Consider the following 21594-nt stretch of genomic DNA (forward strand, 5'->3'; position numbering starts at 1 on the left):
TTTCCTTTCTGTTTTTGAAGCCCCCTCCAATACCAACATACAGTGGCGGCAGTGTGTACCATAAATAAGATGCACTACATCAACTAGCAAGGACTTCTTCCACAGCACCTTCCAAACCCACAACCTCTACCATCTTGAAATCAAGGGCAGTAGATGCATGGGAGCACATCACCTGCTCCCAACATCCTCTTCAAGCCACACACCGTCTTGACTTGGAACTAAATCGCTGTTCTTTTACTGCCACTGGAACAAAATCCTGGAACTTCCTTCCTAACAGCACTGTGGGTGTACCTGCAACACATGGACCGCAGCAGTTCCAGAAGGTGGTTCATCATCACTTTCTCAAGGGCACTCAGGGAGAGTCAACAAATTCTGGCCTAGCCAGTGATATGAACATTCTATGAAAGAATTAATAAAGGCAAATGGTTCTATGGCTAAGGACCCATATAGCAACATGTACTATCCACAATATCTTGGCGAATTCAACTAGTTTATAAAAGTGTGGGATTCTTTGAGTTGCCACCTGTTTTCCATGGGGAAATTGATGAATAATGTGGATTGAACAAGAAGGTATCTGTGATCAGCGTTATGCAAGCATGCACAGCAGGTTGAGGGAGCTTTGCCATAAATCTCTTACTGTTGCTTGGGAGACCGAGCAGCGTAAATTCCAAGTTGCAATCATCTTTTTGGACACTGACAACCTTCTCTATCCTTAAAGTGGTTTATTGGTTTGGCCTCAGGATAATAAAAAAAGTTCTGACTTGTTCTCCTTAGAGATTAGTAGCTTCTTCATGCAGGCTTTCCTGCAAACATGTATGATTACTTTGGCATGTATTCAAGTAGCAGTTAAGATTATTTTCTGCTTGATCACTTAAGGTGAAAATTCATCCATCATGCGTGCTTCCTCAACTCCACTTTCTTCTTCCCCCAAAACTTGCAAATAATGATCAATATCCATAGTTCCTATTTAGGTAGCAGACTGCTCCTGGGGAAATAGTGACACTAGATGGAGTGCAGCCACTCATTACAAATAGAAAAAAGATAAATTCTGTTTAAGAGAGCACATTCATCATGGTAACTCTTGCATTAGGCAATGAGAGGTTGTGGCTTGATCTTGAGCATCAGATTAATGATGGCCGGGATTTTCCTTGCCCAGTGGCGTCAGGCATGTTCAGTGGCGTGAGTGGACAATATGGAGAAGGCCAGAAATCGATTTCATGACGTCATGAAATCAGTTTGCAATCGTCCGCTCTGCCCACCAATGGTGGGCCACATTCCCTGCCATCAGACATCGGGAACCTCATTGTAATACATCAGCATATCATTATAAAGCAGGCCCGCCAGATTCATCGCCCCCTGCTGGATCGTCCACCCATGTCGGCAGGAAAACGTGTCGGTGCAAAACATGTCTTGACAATTGTGACGTGCATAAGTCAGGATTTACTGCCAGGGCCTTGCTCACATCGTGAGCATCTGAGAGCAGAAGATGCTGGTGCCCAACAGCAACAGGATCCTTGAGGAGCATCCATGGCATGCTGGGTGGGTTCTTATGGACATGGCCCTGCTGCAAAGCAGCTCACAGAAGATGTAAAGACACCGTTGATGCTCACAACCGATGATGATCTAAGGGTGGGAGAGGAAGGTCTAGGATCAACTGTGAGAGGAAGAGGTGTCGGGGTCAGATAGGTGTTGGGGGATGAGGTTGGGAGGGGAAGAATGAAGGTGTCAGGGGAATGAGGTCGGGAGAAGGGAATGAAAGTGTTGGGTTTGAGGTTGGGAGGGGGAATGAAGTTGTCAGGGGGTGAGGTTGTGGGAGGAATGAAGGTGTTGGGGGGAATGAAAATGTCGGGGGCTGAGGCGGGGAGTGGGGAATGAAGGTGTCTGGGGGAAGGTGAGGTTGGGTGTAGGAGAATGAAGGTGTCGGGGTGAGGTTGGAAGGGGGAGAAATGATGGTGTCGGGGGAATGAAGATGTCGTGGTGTGAGGTTGGGAATGGGGGGATTGAAAGTGTTGGGGGTCAGGTTGGGAGTGGGGGAATGAAGGTGTGGAGGGTTTGAGGTTGGGAGCGGGGAATGAAGGTGTCGGGTGAGGTTGGGAGGGGGGGAATGAAGGTGTTGGGGGTGAGGTTGGGAGGGGGGGAATGAAGGTGTCGGGGGTGAGGTTGGGACGGTGGGGAGTACGGGGAGACGAGGGGGTAATGGGGGATAAGATGGCAACTGGGGAGGTAGGTGTAAAGGAAGGAGTGCAGGGGGGGAGGGAGTCTGGGGAGGACGAAGGAGTGTGAAGAGGCGAGGGAGTAAAGCTTCATCAGAGAGCAGGCGGACACACCCCTCCAGCCTGCATGCCACTCTGCCGAGGGTGTCGACCAGCTCTGTGAGATGTGTCTCGTTCCCCACCACCCCCTCCGCCCCCCCGCCCTCTGCTGACTCTCCAGGATGAGTTGGATGGCCAAATCTAGAGGCTTGATATCTGACTGGGGCCTCACAGATGCCTGATCCCCAGCAGTCCTCCACGTGCCGGGGAGCCCGCATAAACCTCCATCCTGCTACTGCGGACATATGTCCATGCAATGACCAACAGATTGTGAACCCGAGCCTGCTCTAGATCTAAGTTCCACCGAGGCGTGTGTCTCTGTGCTGGTGCAGGGGGTAAGCACTGTGCCAGGTCTTCCAGGCTGCTTATTTCCAGCTCATCAATGGAGGAGGTTTCCTCTTGGCTGGTGGTGAGGACATGGATGGAGCTGAGGGTGTCAGTCGCTTGGCAGAGCTCCCTGTGAACCAAAATAGAGATTAGTAGTGTATGGCAGCAGAGTCAAAAGCAGGAGAGAGGGCACTCACGTTTTCGTTGAGAGAGGGATGATTTGGTGCAGGATCTTGCGAGGGTGTTCGCCACCAACCTCACCATCACTCCAGGCACGGTCCACATCCTAACCAATCAGTGTGATGGCACACCCCTCAAAGTGTCTGAGGGGCCTAATGTGGGCAACTCCACCCACCAACTCCCCCCCCACCCCCACCCGCACATGGCACTGTGTGGAATATTTGTGTGGCGAGTGGAGCCATGGACAGGTTGAGGACGTGAGCTCGATAGGTTATATGAGCCTGATGGAGATGTGAGGGTGTGTGTGAGAGTTGGTGGTGTTGTCCCTTGAGGTGTGAGATACCTGTGGATGTGTGATGGGTTTGTGAGTGTGAGAGTTGAAAGTGATAAGACGAGTGAATTACCTTGGCAGAACGGATGAAGCTATTCATCCTTTATCAGCACTGGGTGGCTGTCCTCTTTTGCAGATCGTTGGCGCTGACCACTGCTGCCACCACCTCCCAAGCTGGGTTAGTGAGGTTGCTGCCAATCCTGCAGTCAGAGAGGGGTAGAGGACATCATGGCGAGCCTTCTCTGTGCCCTAAAGGCGCTGGAGGGAAGTGTAATTGAACCTGAGGGGGTGCAGTCTTTTTGCCTTTCGGGGCCATTATGTCGTCTTGCAGCAGTCGTGGGCTGGAAGCACTGTGCAATAGGCTGGACTTTAAGTATGGCGCCCGGCATGATGAAGCAGCAAGGTAATGGCGTGGTGTTGAATGAGAGCCCGCCTGCCACGGAAACAGTGTGTTTCCCAGGAATGCATAATTAACGCAGCAGGTTTGAGATGATACGGTGTGAAAAGCCACCATTGTGGCTGTCATTTTATCTGCTCACTACCACAATATTGCAAATCTGGGATGATTCCACCCAAAGTGTTTGATGCATGTTACAGAAGCTGGAGGGCTAACCCTTATGCAAATTGAACCATGGGCCTCATTTTCATAATTGCGCTGTGCTGTGGAGGCCAATCCAATGTCAAGAGGCAGCTTATTATCTCATACCGATTTAACCTAGCAGTAGCCCTCAGGTCTAATTGTGGGGTGGGGTAGGAGTGAGGAGCTGAACAAAAGGGACATGTGCAGGCTGGCAGTAGCCCACAGCATTGCTGTGGAGCCAGGAGGAAAATTCCTGCTTTTCCTTGCTCCAAATTAAGATAAAGAGAAAAAAAAAACACCATTTTGTTGGTGGCCTCTAGCAGAAAAACCTGGAATGACTGCCAAATTATGGTGCAGAATTATGAAATTGGCATTTGGCCCATCACTTGCAAATGAAAGATCCTTGGCACCTATTTCGGGCAGCTTCAAGGAACACCTCAATATCAACCAAACTGGTATGGCATTGGACATACATCTGGTGCTGTTTGAGCTTAGCATCACAACATTGATAATTTTTAGACCTATTTTGTGCTCTGAAAATGGGTATGATGGAGTCCAATTTTTGTCTTTGGGGTGTCAGTGGGGCATTTTGATCATATTATGTGTTTTTATGTCTAACCAGAGTTTGGGCCCTTAATAAGCTTGACACACTTAAGATGCGCCAGCGTTTAATGCACCAGTCACTTGGATTGCATTGTCACGTGCAATGTGATACAAAGCACGCCTTCATGCCCAGTATTTCATAGTAATACAATGTGCTGTTGGCATCTAAAATTGTAGTAAAGGACCCCAGGGAATTTCCTTCTATGTTCCAATCTTAAAACTAAATAATATCTCAGAAATGCTTTTCATAAATATTAGTTAAAATATTGAAAAGTCCACCTGATTTTTCCCTTGATTTTTAAATACTTCATCAAACTGATACTGAGTGGCAGACAACCTTGTAATACCTTGGAAAACTGGTTCACAGCTTTAAGATAACAAATGGTAACCTAGCTTAACTGGTTATTTGGGAAATGGTTTGGCATTGTTGCACCTTTTGGTTACTGGGCATTCAGTTTTGGGACTCGTTGACCATTTACAAATGTATTTGTTATTGGACCAAGATTTTGATTAAAATAATTTGAAAGGTTTTGCCAGGGTTGAAACACAGCATGACCCAAAGTTTGGTGTCATAGAATATAACATTTTTACATTAGTGGAGTGCAGATTTTTAGGAATATGGGATGAAGGAAATTCTAACCTTATTTTATGAGATATTATATTGAGCTACTTAATTGGAAAGGAAATTCATGTTCTTAAGATATTGAAGGAATTTATTTTTATATTAAATGCACAGTTAAAACCTGCACAAAGTCTATTTGTCTGAAGTTTTGTGGATTCTCAGTAACCCCTATTACATATATTCTTCAAAATCAATATTTTTCGGGATATTTAGTTGCAATAATTTATCTGTGGGGGAAATATTTTAGTAACCATTTTTTAAAACACCATAATTTCCTTTTATTAAAAATTAGGAATTTTAAAACTGAGGTGCAGAGGGATCTAGGTGTTTTAGTGCATGAGCCATAAAAAGTTAGTAAGGATGTTATGCTTCAGTTATACAGGGCATTGGTGAAACCACATCTTGAATACTGTGTGCAGTTTTGGTCTCCTTATTTAAGGAAGGATGTAAGTGCATTGGAGGCAGCCCTAATGAGGTTTACTAGAATAATATCTGGAATGAGTGGGTTGTCTTATAAGGATAGGTTGGACAGGCTGGGCTTGTTTCCACTTGAGTTTAGAAGAGTGAGGGATGACTTGATTGAAGTATATAAGATCCTGAATGTTCTTGACAAGGTGGACATGGAAAGGGTGGGTGAGTCCAGAACTAGGGGGCACTGTTTTAAAATTAGGGGTCGGCTTTTTAGGACAGAGATGGAGAATTTTTTTCTCTCAGGGTTGTGTGACTTTGGAACTCCCTGCCTCAGAAGGCGGGGGAAGAAGAGGTCATTGAATATTTTTAAGGCAGAGGCAGATAGATTCTTGTTAGGCAAGGGAATCAAAGGTTATTTGGGGTAGAATGTAGAATTCGAAACACAAACAGATCAGCCATGATCTTATTGAATAGCAGAGCAGGCTCGAGGGGCCGCATGGTCTCCTATTTCGTAACTAGGCACATTGAAAAGAACGGCACAGGTTACTGTGATCCGATTCATAGTTCCATCAGTATTAAAGGGGGAGGAGGCGATTCAATGTCAGCTGCTTTCCCACAAGATTTGAAAGAGATTCAACACAAGAATGCCTTAACGTAATTGTTACTTGACTATTAATGGTTAGCCCAGAGTAACATTGGCAGAAACTTGGGGTACATCATCTGCCTTTTTTCTAATTGGTGTGTGACAAGAGCACAAAACTTGCACTCAAATGAAAATGAAAATCAGTCTTGTAAATGCACTAATGGTATTGTTGTTAAGCTGATATGTTTTTATTTTTTTTGCAGCAATCAGGGAGGATGGAATGCCAGGAGGTAGAAACAAAAGTATTGGTCCTGTTCAGGTATTTTTTACAATCATGGAAATGAAACAATATATAATAAAACAGTGTTAAAAACAACTCTACAGTTCAATTGAGCAAATAGCAGTCATTGTTTCAGCAAAGTATTGTACGAATATAATGTAATGTTAGCTCTAAAAAGTGTTGAAGAGGCAAATGTTGTTTAATCTTTCTTCCTAGATTAATGTGGCTAAACCATGCTCACCTTGATTAATACAGTCATCTACTATTCACTTTTGAAAAAATGTGTCCAGTCTCAAATTTTTGGTAAAGCAAGGTACTTTGTGCATAACGCTCTTTTGTCATTCTCAAGGGTGAAAGGCAAGTACAAGCAAATACTAAATGAATTCACCCCAGTCATTTCAAGTCTGGGTGCAAAATAAACATAAACCTCTGCTGCTCTGACTTCATTGCAATTTTATTATTCCAAAAATATACTTTTACTAAATTGAATTTAGTGATGTAACTGTGTATCTGTGCCAGTAAAAAAGATGATTTCGTCTTTTCAAAACACATTTTTCCATTAAAATTAAATGGAATAAAATCTCTTGCTACTTCTCATGTTGACACAGAATCTTTAAATTTATGTTTTGAATAAACTTATGCTTATCAAATTGAGGGAAAATTGAATAGCTTTGTAGTATCAGGATAGAACTCTCATAGGTACTACATAATACAGCTGTTTCCCCTGGAAAGGAATGTTTGGGGGCTTGGGCAGTGAGAATGGAGGAGGTAGAAGGGCAGATACTGCAAATCCTCTGTTTGCGTGGGGAAATGGAGAGGATTGAGGAGTGGACCAGAATTTCACACGGAATAAACCCTTCACTATGCTGTATGGGAAAAGGAGAAGATGTGTTTGGTGGTATCATTCTGGAGGTGGTGGAGAATGATCCATTGAGGGAGGCTGGTGAGTGGAAGGTGAAAGGAAGAAAGACATGCATTTATTTAGCACTTTCCACGACCATCAGACGTCCCAAAGCGCTTTGCTGCCCATGAAGCTGGGAGAGGTGGTGGTGTAGTGATAATGTCACTGAGCTAGCAACCTAGAAGTGCATGCTGATACTCTGGGCCCATGGGTTCAAATCCCACCACAGCAGCTGATGGAATTCAAATTCAATTAATAAAATTCAGAATTAAAAGCTAGTCTCACTATTGGTGATCATGAAACTATTGTCGATTATCACAAACACCTCTCTGGTTCACTAGTGTCCTTCAGGGAAGGAAACCTGCTGTCCTTACCTGGTCTGGCCTACATGTGACTCCAGACCAACAGCAAGGTGGTTGACTTTTAAACACTGTCTGAAATAGCCTAGCAAGCCATTCAGTTGTATGAAACTGCTACAGAAACATCAATAAGGAATGAAACCAGACGGACCACTGGCATCGACCTAGGCACTGGAAATAGCATCAGCACACTGTTGATGTTGCAAAGTCCTCCTTGCCAACATTGGTGGGATTCTGTCAAAATTGGGAGAGCTGTCCCATAGACTAGTCAAGCGACAGCATGATATAGTCATACTCGAGGAATCATACCTTACAGACAATGTCCCAGACACCACCATCAGCATCCCCGTATACATTCCCACCGGCAGGACAGATGGCATCACATTGGGAGGGAGTTGCCCTCAACATTGACTCCAGACCCCATGAAGCCTACCATCGCGACCCCCCCCAGCTGATGAATCAGTACTCCTCCATATTGAAAGAAGCACTGAGGGTGGCAAGGGCACACAATGGACTCCGTGTAGGGGACTTCTAAGTCCATCACCAAGAATGGCTCAGTAGCACCACTACTGAGCTGGCAGAGTCCTAAAGGATATAGCTACTAGCCTGGGTTGGTGGCAGATGTAGAGGGAACCAACAAGAGGAAAATCTCTTTATGATGTCATCCTCACCAATCACAAATGCATTTCTTCATGGCGGCATCAGTAGGAGTGACCACTTTGTGGAAATGAAGCCCTGTGGATACCTTCCACCATGCTGTGCGGTATTACCACCATGCTAAATGGGATATATTTCAAACACGTCTAGGAATGCAAAGCTAGGCATCCATGAAACTTTGTGGGCCATCAGAAGCAGCAGAATTGTGTTCAACTACAATTTGTAAACTCATAGCCTGGCAAATCCTCCACTTTACCATTACCATCAAGCTGGAGAATCAACATTGGTTCAATGAAGAGTGCAGAAGGGCATTCCAGCAGCAGCAGCACCAGGCAAACCTAAAAATTGTGTGGCAACCCAGTGAAGCTACAACACAGGATTGTTGCATCATAAACAGCATGTGATAGACGGAGCTAAGCAATCCCAGAACCAATAAATCGGATCTAAGCTCTATAGTCTTGCCACATCCAGTTATGAATGGTAATGGATAATTAAACAACCTACTGGAGAAGGAGGCTCCACAAATATCTCCATCATCAATGATGGGGGAAGCCCAGCATATCAGTACAAAAGACAATGCTGAAGCATTTGCAATCATCATCTGGGGAAGTGCCAGGTGGATGATCCATCTCGGCCTCCCCCTGAAGACCCCAGCATCTTAGGTACCAGTCTTCAGCCAGTTTGATTCACTCCATGTGATATCAAGAAATGGCTGAAGGCACTGGATACTGCAAAGGCTATGGACCCTGATAACATTCCCACATTAGTGCTGAAGACTGGTGCTCCAGAATTAGTGCCCCTAGCCATGCTTTTCCAGTACAGCTACAACACTGGTATTGTGCAGACTTGTCCACCTAAGCCCTGTCCACCAAAAGCAAGACAAATCCAACTCAGCCAGCTACCACCCCATCAGTCTACTCTCGTTCATCAACAAAATTATGAAAGTTGTTGTCGACAGTGCTATCAAGTGGTACTTACTCAGCAATAACATGCACACTGGCACTCCCTTTGGGTTCTGCCAGGGCCACTCATCTCCTGACCTCATTACAACCTTGGTCCAAAAATGGACAAAAGAACTGAGCTCAAGAGGTGAGGTGAGCATGATTGCCCTTGACATTTGACCGAGTGTGGCATCAAGGAACCCTAGCAAAACTGGAGTCAGTGGGAATCGGGGAAAACTCTCCGCTTGTTGGAGTCATACCTAGCACAGAGAAAGATGGTTGTGGCTATTGGAGGACATTGCTGCAGGAGTTTCTCAAGGTAGTGGCATCTTCAACTTCATCAATGACCTCTCCTCCATCATAAGGTTAGAAGTGGGGATATTCGCTGATGATTGTACAACATTCAGCATCATTCAAGATTCCTCAGATATTGATGCAGTTCATGTCCATTTGTAGCAAGACCTGGACAACATCCAGGCTTTGCCTGATAAAGTGGCAAGTAATATTCGTGCAGGCAATGAACATCTCCACCAAGAGTTAATCTAACCACTTCCCCTTGACATTCAATGGCATTACCAGCACTGAGTCCCCCACTATCAACATCCTGGGGGTTACCATTGACCAGAAACTGAACTGGACCAGCCATATGAATACTGTGGCTACAAGAGCAGGTCAGAGGCTGGGAATTATGTGGCAAGTAGCTCACCACCTGACTCCCCAAAGCCTGTTCACTATCTACAAGGCAAGAGTGTGATGGAAAATTCTCCACTTGCCTGGATGAGTGCAGCTCTAACAACACTCAAGAAGTTCAACACCATCCAGCACAAAGTTGTCCACTTTATTAGCACCCCATGCACCATCTTAAACATTCACTCCCTCCACCATCAATGCACAGTGGCAGCAGCAAGTACCATGTATAAGATTTACTGCAGCAACTTGCTACCAAGGCTCCTTCGACAGCAGTTGCCAAACCCATGACCTTCACCATCTTGAAGGACAAGCACAGCAGATGCATGGGAACACCACCGCCTGCAAGTACCCCTCCAAGCAACACACCATCCTGATTTAGAACTATTTTGTCATTCCTTCATTGTCGCTGGGTTAAAATCCTGGAACTCGCATCCTAACAGCACTGTGGTTGTACCTATTACACATGGACTGCAACGGTTCAGGAAGCGGCTCAGCACCATCTTCTCAAGGGAAGTTAGGGATGGGAAATAAATGATGGCCTAACCAGTGATGGCCACATTCCATGAAAGAATAAATTTTTAAAAGTACTTCTGAAATGTTGTCGATGTTGTAATGTTGGAAACGTAGCAGCCAACTTCAGCCCATGAATTCCTGCAAACAACAATGTGATAATGACCAATAATCTGTGATGTTGATTGAGGGATAAATATTGGACCGGGCACCAAAATAACTCCCCTGCTCTTCTTCGAAACAGTGCCATGGGTTCTTTCACATCCACCTCAGAGAGGAAGTGGAACCTCGGTTTAACGTCTTATCTGAAAGACGGCACCTCCAACAGTGCAGCACTTCCACACTACTGCATTGGAGTGTCAGCCTAGTTCTTTGTGCTCAAGTCTTGGAGTGGGACTTGAAACCACAACCTCTGGCTGATAGGTAGGCTACCAACTGACCGATGGCTAACACAGGTGAAGACCAGGAGAACCCTATCATGGCTCTGGGGAGAGAGGGTAAGGGGTGAGAGTAGAAGTGCAGAAGTGGAATGAACTGGAAGATATACTGAGGTCAGCACTATGACTACTGTTTTTCTTGAGATATATTAATAACAAACATAGGTATGCAGAGTAGCTGACACAAAACTTGGAAGTATGATGAACTGTGAGAAGGATATTGATAGATTTCAAGAGGACATGTGCTGGTGGAATGGGCAGACACATAGCTGAAATTTAAAGCAGAGAAATGCAAAATGATACATTTTGGTAGTAATAATGAAGAATGAGGAAATAAAAGGTACAATCCTAAAGTGAGTGCAGGAACAGAGAAACCTGGGATTTAAATGCACAAATCGCTGAAGGTGGCAGGATAGATTGAAAAAGTGATTAAAAAGGCATACACAATCCTGGGCTTTATAAAGAGGCATATAGAACAGCAAGGAAGTTACAATGAACTTTATTAAACACTGATTTGGCCTTAACTGGAGTATTGTGTTCAATTATGGACACTGCACTTTAGGAAAGATGTTAAGACTTTTGAGAGTGCAGAAATGATTTATGAGAATGGTTCCAGGGATGGAAGACTTCAATTAAGTGGATAGATTGGAGAAGCTGGTTTTGTTTACTTTAGAGAAAGTTGAGAGGAGACTTGATAAGGGTGTTCAAAATCATGAGTAAATGGGGCAAAACTATTCCCAGTAGCAGACGAGTCGAGAACCAGAGGACACCAAAAGCGACACAAAGAAAAACATATTGAATGGTTTGGATTTGGAATGCACTGCATGAGAATCTAGTGGAGGCAGGTTCAATTGTGGCTTTTAAAAGGGAATTGGATAAGCACCTGAAAGGAAAGGAATTGCAGGTCACCAGGGGAGTGGGACTAGCCAAACTGCTTTTGCAGTGAGCCACCGTGGGCTTGATGAGTTGTAACTCTGATTCTATAGTTGAGGCCCTGTAAACCATGATGGAGGCAAGTCCTAAGGAGATTTCCAACATCCACTGTATTTGGCTTTTGCATGTTCACAGGTTCAGATTACCCACTTTGGGGTTCTTATGGCCAGCAGAGAGTTTTATTCCATGAGTCTAGACTGCATTCAAGCCCAGGCCTTAAAAGTTGAAAGGACAGAGTGTATCTTTTTCCCATTTTCTTCCTCTCTCATTTACTCCGCTAGAGAAGTAGGCCATGCTTGGTGTTTGGTTTTACAGGTAATGGTAGCAGTGTCTTGCTCAACTGCCTACATTTCAGGTATGAGACTAGACAGTGAGTTTTAGCAGGTTAATTGACCCAGGGCAACATATTCTGGTTCTGTTTGCTTGATCTGGATGCAGGTGCCCTTTCCAGAACGGTCACTGGATAACACTCAGAGCTGTGAACTCTGCAATTCTAGTGTCTACCCTATTGAGATCAACTAACTTATCACAGATCAGCAATTGTATTGAGACATTCCCGGTCCGATGACTAAGTTAGATTATGATATATTTGCCCAAGGCAGAACTTGAATATAAAAACAAAAAAACTGCGGATGCTGGAAATCCAAAACAAAAACAGAATTACCTGGAAAAACTCAGCAGGTCTGGCAGCATCGGCGGAGAAGAAAAGAGTTGACGTTTCGAGTCATGAGGACTCGAAACGTCAACTCTTTTCTTCTCCGCCGATGCTGCCAGACCTGCTGAGTTTTTCCAGGTAATTCAGAACTTGAATATAGTTGGGTGGGGTTGGGGAGGTTGACAGGGGGGTGAGAAACAAATTCTATTTACATTACACTTAAACAAATGAAGGTTGCTGACCTTGTTCCACTATTAGCTTTAGTTGAAAAATATATTATTAATTTCTTCTTTCATATTCAAAAGCAACATTCCAGCAACATATGTAAAACTTGCATCTCTTAAACTCTGCAAGGTTTGAAATAAATGTGCCTTGGTCAGTAAAAGATTTGCAGGTTCTTTCCTTCAAGCCCTTAAGCCTTTTTGAGTGAATTGCTCTTATATTTCATAATGATTCATGGATGGCTTGTTGTCAGATGTCTTATAAAAACAAGGGCAACACAAGGTCCTGTGGCTGAAGGTAGCGCATTTTAAATGCGTTTGTGTGGAACTGCAGAACTATAAGGCTTCCAAAGCTGGAAGGTTACCAGCATTCCACTCACTAGACTTGTCCATTTACCTCATTCTAACTGAAATGCCTCCTCATGTTATTACACAAATGTATGAAATATATGCATCTCAGAAAAAAGTAATTCTATTCTTTTCTTGTTACAAAATTGTAGCACATTTTAAAAATGGTACAAACATTTTTTTTTTGAGACAACTGAATTCCAGAGTCTAAATTGTTCCTCTTATTCCATTTACTTAGTATAGCCGTTTTTCAGTTTGAACTTTTGACTTATGAACCGGCAATTATTTTGGAAACTTCTCCATTACTGCCTGTTTTGCTGGAGCACCAAGTGAGACACTTTACTGGTTGCCATCAAAATAAATAGCTCATGTTTTCAAATGATAGTATGATAAAGGAGGACCACAGCTTGAAATCAAGCTTAGCCCTTTATGCTGTACCCTGCAATCTTCCTAATCTCATCATTGTTTTTTAAATCTTCATTTTTTACTTTAAAATTACTCTTTTTTATTTTAGCTTTTTTCCCCTTTGTAGTCTTTTTAGCTTCAATTGCCACAAAATTTGGATTTATAGCACCCTATGCAGGGTTCTACCTATGCAGGTTCAGATGTAGAATGGCGCCCACACTTCTGGTGTGGGCACTACTGGATGCCATTTTGGAGAGATCATTAGTTGGGATTGTGTGCCAGAGGTATGCAGAGCAGGCAGATGATGACATCAATCATTATGTTGATGTAACTGTAGCAATACCATTTTCAACCTCACTGCTTCTACTGATGCCCCCTCTTGACCTCATGCGTATGGTCAGCAACAGGAAGAACCCCCACCTGCACTATTTAAAGCTGCTTTCAGGTTAGTTGCTGATTGACTTTTACTGGCTGTTGCTAAGTTAGTAAAAGTATTTTGTGGTTTGTATGCTACTTAAAGTTGTGATGTCTATAGAGGGCTGCTTTAACAAGTAGATTTCACTTCAACGGCTCTGCTCAGACCTCTTGCACCTGGTCATGGGTGCTGTAGTTTCCACCCCCATTTGCTTGCAGCATGATGGGGAGAATGAGGCAAGATGAAGGAGGACAAGCTGATCAGAGGCAGGAGGGCTTTTAGAAGGAGATCATATCCACCCCAGGTCCTTATGGAAGAATTCTCTTTCTTCAACCTCAACCAGGAATTCGCTAAAGAGTTGCTCCTTGAAATCAGCCACATGCTGTAGGTAGATGTGCAGCTTAAAAGCAAGGCAAGGAGGTCAATGCCAGTGACTGTGAAGATGACTCTGGTCATGAGCTACTTTGTGTCAGGCTCCTTCCAGGTTGGAGCAGGGGTCATCTCCAACATCTTGCAGTTCAGTTCACTGTCCACTGTTCTATAAGAGAGGTAGCTGATGCATTGTGTGGGAAGAAAGGGTAATAAATTGCCTCCTCTCTTTCTGCAGAAAAGCAGACAGGGTGTGCACATGGCTTTGCCATGATAGAGGGCTTCCCCATGGTCCAGGGATGCCACCGACTACACAGCTTTCCAGAACACTGCATGTAAATTCAGGGATGTAGCACAACTGCAAAGCATTCCACTCACTGTGTATTTTTGTGTCTCCAAGCTCAGCACGTCATGCAGGTGAATGCCTGGTGCCATGGCAGCAGTCATGATTCCTTTATTCTGAGCCAGTCTGCTGTTCCCTTATTATTGGAGTCACCACATCAAACTGGATGGTGGCTGCTGGCTGCTGGGAAACAGGGACTATCCATTGACCACCTGGCTCATGATTCATGTATTCAACCCAAGCACACCTGGGCAGCATGCATATAACAAGATCGCTGCAGCTACAATCGAGAAGAACATTGGGGCGTTTAAGTAATGCTTGCAGTGCCCGGACCACCCTGAAGAAACACTGCTGGACTCTACAGAGTGTGTGTCACGATTCATTGCAGCTTGCTGCACCTTGCACAATCTCGTCACCAAGTATATGGAGCCGCTCAGGAGAAGAAGGATGGAAGGAGGCAACCAACACATCCCCTTCAATCTGGCTGCAGTACCAGTAAACACCACCCCAATTCCCCATTCAACAACAGTCACACATCTTCGCATCCCTCTGTTACAGCACCTCTCACCATCCTTTTGGCCATGTCAGAGACTTGTAAATCAGAGAAGATTGTGGGATGAGGGGAAAGTAGGATGTGAGAAAGATATTAGGCATGAGCAAACTGCTGCACCAGAATATGCCTTTAAGAAGTGCAGACTGGCATTAAGCAATGCAGGCTAGTTTTAAGTGGTCCTATCCTGAACAAACTTGTCAAGTTGTGCAGCCATGCAACAGCATGTCCACTGCTGGGCTGCATGCAGAAATCACTTAATTGAGCAAGTAGCCTGAAGTTTTCACACTTCCTGGATCGGAAGGAACATGGGCAGGTTAATCCTGCATCACGATCCCTAGACCCATTTGCAGGATTAATCAAATCTTGCCCCCAGTATCTTTTGCATATTCAATATTTTTACTTTTTCCTAGTGCTTCATTTCTCCTCTCTAATGTCTTCTTGGTGCAGTTTGCTTTGTGCATGTTCAAAGTATTTCTTGCTGTTTTGGTTTTAAGTCTGTCCTTGACCTCTCTCCAGAGTTCTTGTTGAGTAGTTTATCAACCCTTCTCTGTCTTTTACTGCTCATTTCTTTTTGTTTTCTTTGCTTATTTGTCATTTTGTTGCAGCCAATTTGATCCTTTGAGGAATAGTCTCAGCTTTACTACAACCCCCAGAATCCTTTCCTTTTTATTTTTCATTAGTTAAGAGAGAGTTAATTTGATGCTAATCCATGACCCAAAAATTCTGTTTGTGTGTGGGAAGTGCTGTGTACTTTTCCTGTGCTTGAATGGTGTGGCCTGAGGAACCTCAGATAGTACGATGGGATATGAATCAGGTTGGGAATTGGAAGGTTGGGCAATGCCAGGTTGGGGATTGGGCACCCAAAAATTGGGGGATAGGCAGTATGAGAATCTGGGGCGAGTTGGGTAAGGGCTGCAGGGAATATGGTGCCAGGGATTGGGGAGTTAGGAGGGGGAGGATCATCAACCTTAAGGCTGGATGGGCAGCATTTAGAATAACTTTAATTAGATCCTTAATGGCCTTACTAGGCCGTTTACGTATTGGTGGGCGCGTGCCCTCCAAACAAAACATCGCTACTAAGTCCGATGATGTTAGGACGCATACCTGACATCATCACGCGTCATTTTATGCGTCAGTGTGTCGGGCCCACCCTCGCACGCTGACCGGAAAATTCTGCCTCTGGTTACAAGGTGATTAGGAGAGACAGGAAAGGAGAAAAAGCGGGGGCGAGTGGCAGTATTGATTAAAGATGGCATTGCAGTACTGGAGAGAGAGAGAGAGAGAGAGAGAGAATGTTCTGGGGGTCAAGGACAGAATCTTTCTGGCTAGAGGTAAGGAATGAAAAAGGTGCAATAACATTGTTGTAGTATATAGACCGCCAACTATTGGAAGGGATGTAGAGAAAGAAATTACAGAGAGGTGCAAGAATTATAGAGTAATTATAATGGGGAACTTCAATTATCCTAATATAAAGTCAGATAAGAATAGTGCACAGGTATAAGAGGGGTGAGAGTTCCTGGAATGTATTCAAGATAATTATCTGCAGCAGTATGTTTCCAGTCTAACAAGAGGGAAGGCACTTTCGACCTGATTCTGCAGAATGAGTTGGCCCAAGTGGATCAAACGTCAGTGGGAGAGCATTTAGGGGACAGTGACTATTGTATCATAAGGTTTAGGTTGGCCATGGAAAAGGACAAGGAACAATCCAGAGTAGAGATAATTAATTGGGGGAAAGTCAATTTCATGGGATGAGAATGGATCTGAGTCATGTGAGTTGGAATGAAATGTTGGCAGAAAAGACAGTGACTGAACAATGGGCTGCCTTCAAAGAACAAGTTTTGCAGGCGGTGTTAGAAGGTATATTCCTTTGAAAGGGAAAGGCAGGACAAATAAATCCAGAGCACCCTGGATGACGAGAGATAGAGGTGAAGATGAAAAGGAAGAAGTGCGCGTACGACAGATGTCAGGTCAAAATACAATGAAGAATCAGGCTGAATATAGAAGGACCAGAGGAGAAGTGAAAAAGACTAATAAGAAAAGCAAGGAGAAAGCATGAAATGAGACTCGCAGCTAATATAAAAGGGAATCCCAAGGTTTTCTATCAGTGTATAAATAATAAAAGGGTGGTAAAAGAAAGAGTTGGACTGATGAGGGATAAAAACAGGGGACTCGCTTGTGGGGGCAGAGGAAATAACGGAGGTATTAAATGAGTACTTTGCATCAGTCTTTACAAAGGAAGAAGGTGCTACCCAGGCTGAGGTGAGAAAGGAGGTAACCGGTACACTAGAAGAATTTACAATTAAAAAGGAGGAGGCTTTAGAAAGGCTATCTTTACTTAAAATTGATAAGGTATCAAGACTGGATGAGGTGCATCCAAGGGTACTGAGGGAGATGAGAGTGGGAACTGTAGAGGCACTAGTGATAATCTTCCAGTCTTCCTTAGACATGGGTGGTGCCAGAAGACTGGAGAATTGTGAATGTTACGCCCTTGTTCAAAAGAGGTGCAAGGATAAAGCTGGCAACTACAGACCAGTCAGTTTGACTTTAGCGAAAAGGAAACTTCTGGAAACTATAGTTCGGGACAAAATCAAAACAAGTGCAAGACAATTAATGAAAGCCAGCATGGGTTCATTAAGGGAAAATCATGTTTAATTAGCTTGCTGGAGTTTTTTGAATAGGTAACAGAGAATGTTGATAAGGGCAATGCTGTTGATGTGGGTGTATGGATTTTCAAAAGGCATTTGATACAGTGCCACACAACAGACTTGTGATCAAAATTCTAGCTCATGGAATAAAGGAGAGAGTAGTCACTTGGATAAGAAATTGGCTGAGGGACAGGAAACAAAGAGTAGTAGTTAATGGATATTTCTCAGATTGGAGGAAGGTTTGCAGTGGAGTTCCCCAGGGGTCAGTGTTGGGACCCTTGCTTTTCCTGATATATATCAATGACCTAGACTGTGGTATTCAGGACATGATGTCATAATTTGCAGATGATACGAAGATTAGAAATATTGTCAACTGTGATGAGGATAGTCTTGAACTTCAAAAGGACATAGACATGTTGGTGGATTGGGCAGGCAAGTAAGTAGCAGATGAAGTGTGAGGGATTCATTGTGGCAGGAAGAATATGGAGAGATGGTATAAAATAAAGGGTGAAACTCTGAAGGAGATGCAGGAACAGAGTGACCTTGGTGTATATGTACATAAGTCATTGAAGATGGCAGGGCATGTTGAGAGAGCAGTTAATAAAGCATATAGTATCTTAGGCTTTATTAATAGAGTCATTAAATACAAGAGTAAGGAGGTCATGTTGAACTTGTATAAAACATTAGTTAGGCCTCATCTGGAGTACTGTGTCCAGTTCTGGGTGCCATACTTGTGGAAGGATGTGAAGGAATTGGAGAGAGTACAGAGGAGGTTCACAAGAATGATTCCAGGGATGAAGAACTGTAACTATGAGAGTAGGTTGGAGAGGCTGGGTCTGTTTTCCTTGAAGAAAAGAAGGCTGAGAGGAGACTTGATAGAGATATTCAAGAACCTGAGAGGTATGGACAAGGTAAACAGTGAGAAACCGTTCCCACTCAAGGAATTATCAAGAACTAGAAGGCACAGATTCAAAATAATTGGTAAAAGCAGTAAAAGTGATATGAGGAAAAATTCTTTCACCCAGATGGTGGTGGAGTTTGGAACAAACTTCCTGAGAGGGTGGTGGAGGCAGGTTTAATCAAGGTATGCAAAAGAGAATTGGATTGCTATCTGAAAAGAATGAATGTGTAAGATTATGGGGATAAGGCAGGTGAGTTGGGACTAAGTAAAATGCTCTTTCAGATAGTGCAGACTCAATGGGCTGAATGGCCTCCTTCTGCGTTGTAAAGATCCTGTGACTCTGTAAAATCCTGTTTCTGTTGTGGGCAAAGGTCAGATATTTTCTGTTAACCAATATGGCAGGCAGTGCAGTTATGGCAATAATATGCACACTTCTTGTTTGGCATATTAGAACTTTAGTAGTCCCAATAATGCCCGAGAAACTAAATCTAGGTTTGTGTTCCCTGGCAAAAGTGAAATTTTATCATATTTATAGATTAGCAATCAATTTCAATCTTGCTAGGTAGTGTGGGTAAAATGCACCTCAAATAGCATGGCGATAACTCCCCTTGAACTTCGAAGGAAGTGAGTGAAAGAAAGGTGATGCATTATGGCAGAGCACTTCATGCCTGAAAAGTAAGCAGAAGTCACACTCAAGTTCTATTCAATTAAATTTCTGGACCACTTCCATGTAAAGGAATTATTTGTTTTTTCTTAAAAAAACCAAAATCTTCTCAGCTGGAAGCTATATTGTCAGCTTTTTCTCATTTGTGTTATAACACGTGGTACATACTTATTTGACAGCCTGGTCTGCAATATTTCTACTTTAGTTATGAGGTTATTGTATGAATGTGACTCTTACAGATTATTTAGATTATTATGCATTGATGCTTAATTGTCAAAATGCTTAAAAAATTGGTGATTTTGTTTTGAACAAACATCAATTTTCAACAATTCTGGAATGAGAAATGAACCTGATGCAGCACCTAACTCTGCAATGTATTTAATGTAAAAAAGTGTGCATGATATAGATGTCTGATTCTACTCCAAAGGGATTCTTGTTTAATTTTGCGGAAAAATGAATTTTGTTTTACAGCAACAAGTTAATTTGTTAAAATCAAGATTCATGAAATTCCTTCCATAAACCTTTAAATGAGAGAGCATAGGCATTTTCAAAAATGTTAAGACATTTATTTCAACAGAAGATTGGTTGGGCCCAGAATATCATATCTTAATTTATGTTGGAATGGAGGTGGGTGGGATTTTAAAATGGCTGTCTGATCCATTTCCGTGATTCCCGCTGTCATTGTGGGAGTTTTATTGCTACAGGATAAGGGTGCAGGTAATGAGCCCCCATGTAGCAATCCCACTCTTGCCTACTCCATTGTGGGGGAGGGCATTTTATATCCCTCCATTGTTTCCATGAATTGCGGCCCATTTTGTTAGGTGACATGATTCACTGCACTTCAGAGGAATCATGAACAATGGGAGGAACCCTAGTCTGGAGCCAGGAACCTTTTCACAGGTGAGTTCAAAAGGTGTTGGCAACTTCACATATCCTAATGTAATGGTGTATGATAAGTTAAATATGTTTTTAAGACAATGATTAATGATAGTACTTTGTTTAGAAAAGGTAAATGACCATTAAATTGACCAGCATTGTGAAAGTGTTCAGCTGCATTAGGACACTTCAAGAGTATAGGGACTAAGAATTTAATTGTCAATTTCCCCCTGTGATTTGATCTTTTCTTTGATTCAGCTACCTGTTCAACCTTTTGAAGTAGTGGAGTAGATAGCTATTTTAATGTATCGAGCTCTAGCGGCTTTGTTGATGCAGCTATATTTGGAATCCAATTATGAATGCTTGGTTGAGCTCCAAGCCCTACTAATAGATTCGGCTCAGCAGGGATTGTTGATAAAGTTGTTGAAGGGACTGTGAGCCTTGTTTGATAGTTTTATGAACAGTTAATAGGATTTAAGTTTTTTGAATGGCTGTTAGTTTATTTTGACAGTTTTGCGTACTTAAGAGGGTTAAAGTTTTTCAAGCAGAGTTTGAATGGCTGTGTTTGACAGTTTTATGAGCTCCTAAGGATTAAACTTTTTGAAGGTTTTTAAATGGCAGTTTGTTCACCTTGAAAGTTTCATGATTATCTTATGACTTCCCAGTGTTTTATCGGACTCGTGAGTTCTGTCCATAGTGGATACAGGGTGAGAGGGCATGGGGAAATGGAGAAGAATATGAGGGGTTAATGAGGGGGCATGAGGGAGTGGGTGGAGGTGATGAAAGGTGGGTTAGGGTGCCTAATTTTTCACAGAACTGGACCAATATCTCAGTGAATGGAGATGGGTATTCTAACTTTCTCACCTCTGTTTCCACCTTGGGCCTGCTTCAGAAGGTGGTGGCCCTGGCTCCAACCAGTTCCCACCACCCCACCATGCAAATAGTGTAGGAGAGGAATTGCTAAGCAGCAGGTGGGATCGCTACATCAGGAAATGGCCTGACTTGCAATTCCTACCTCAAGGATGAAAATCCAGCCTTGATGTGTAATAGAAGAAAAAAGACAAATAATCTGAAAATTAGCTGTTTTGAGTTATTTAATGTACATCTTTAGGTAGTTTAGTAGTTCCTATGTATCGTTACTCATGATATCAGTTTTATTATTTAAACAGAATATTAATTAATTGTCATCAGATTTAATTAGTGGAATCAATCACTGTTTTGAGCTTCTTGGTCCAATAAAGCTTAGTTTTTTTTATATAGTGACAGCCATGCAACAACAGCTCTGGTCAGTCATCAATGACAACCAATTGATAAAAATATTTAATTTCTCTAAATTTTGTTTTGGGAACATCTTCTTAGATAATAAGACCATGCATGATTTACTACTGTCCTAGCTAAATTGAAAATTGGTTCATTATTCAGGTCACACCCGTTTGTCATTCATGTAAAAAAAAAGTAACATTAAAGGAGATTCAGTCTTCACATTGTAAAAAGTCACAAAAGTACAGATTATCTTTAGAAGATATATATACTATTCTAGTA

The 21594-nt window shown here is 42.9% G+C and overlaps 1 protein-coding gene across 1 annotated transcript in view; it reads left to right on the plus strand.

Moving 5' to 3' along the window:
* The window catches only part of LOC121281537 (nuclear receptor subfamily 6 group A member 1), a 170652-nt gene that overhangs the window by 98423 nt on the left and 50635 nt on the right, over positions 1–21594 (plus strand). The window contains exon 3 of the mRNA XM_041194486.1: positions 6213–6268. Coding sequence (XP_041050420.1) covers positions 6213–6268 — 56 coding nt within the window. The remainder of the gene's footprint in view (positions 1–6212; positions 6269–21594) is intronic.

The sequence above is a fragment of the Carcharodon carcharias genome, chromosome 8 (assembly GCF_017639515.1).
Source record: "Carcharodon carcharias isolate sCarCar2 chromosome 8, sCarCar2.pri, whole genome shotgun sequence".
Classification (NCBI taxonomy): Eukaryota; Metazoa; Chordata; class Chondrichthyes; order Lamniformes; family Lamnidae; genus Carcharodon; species Carcharodon carcharias.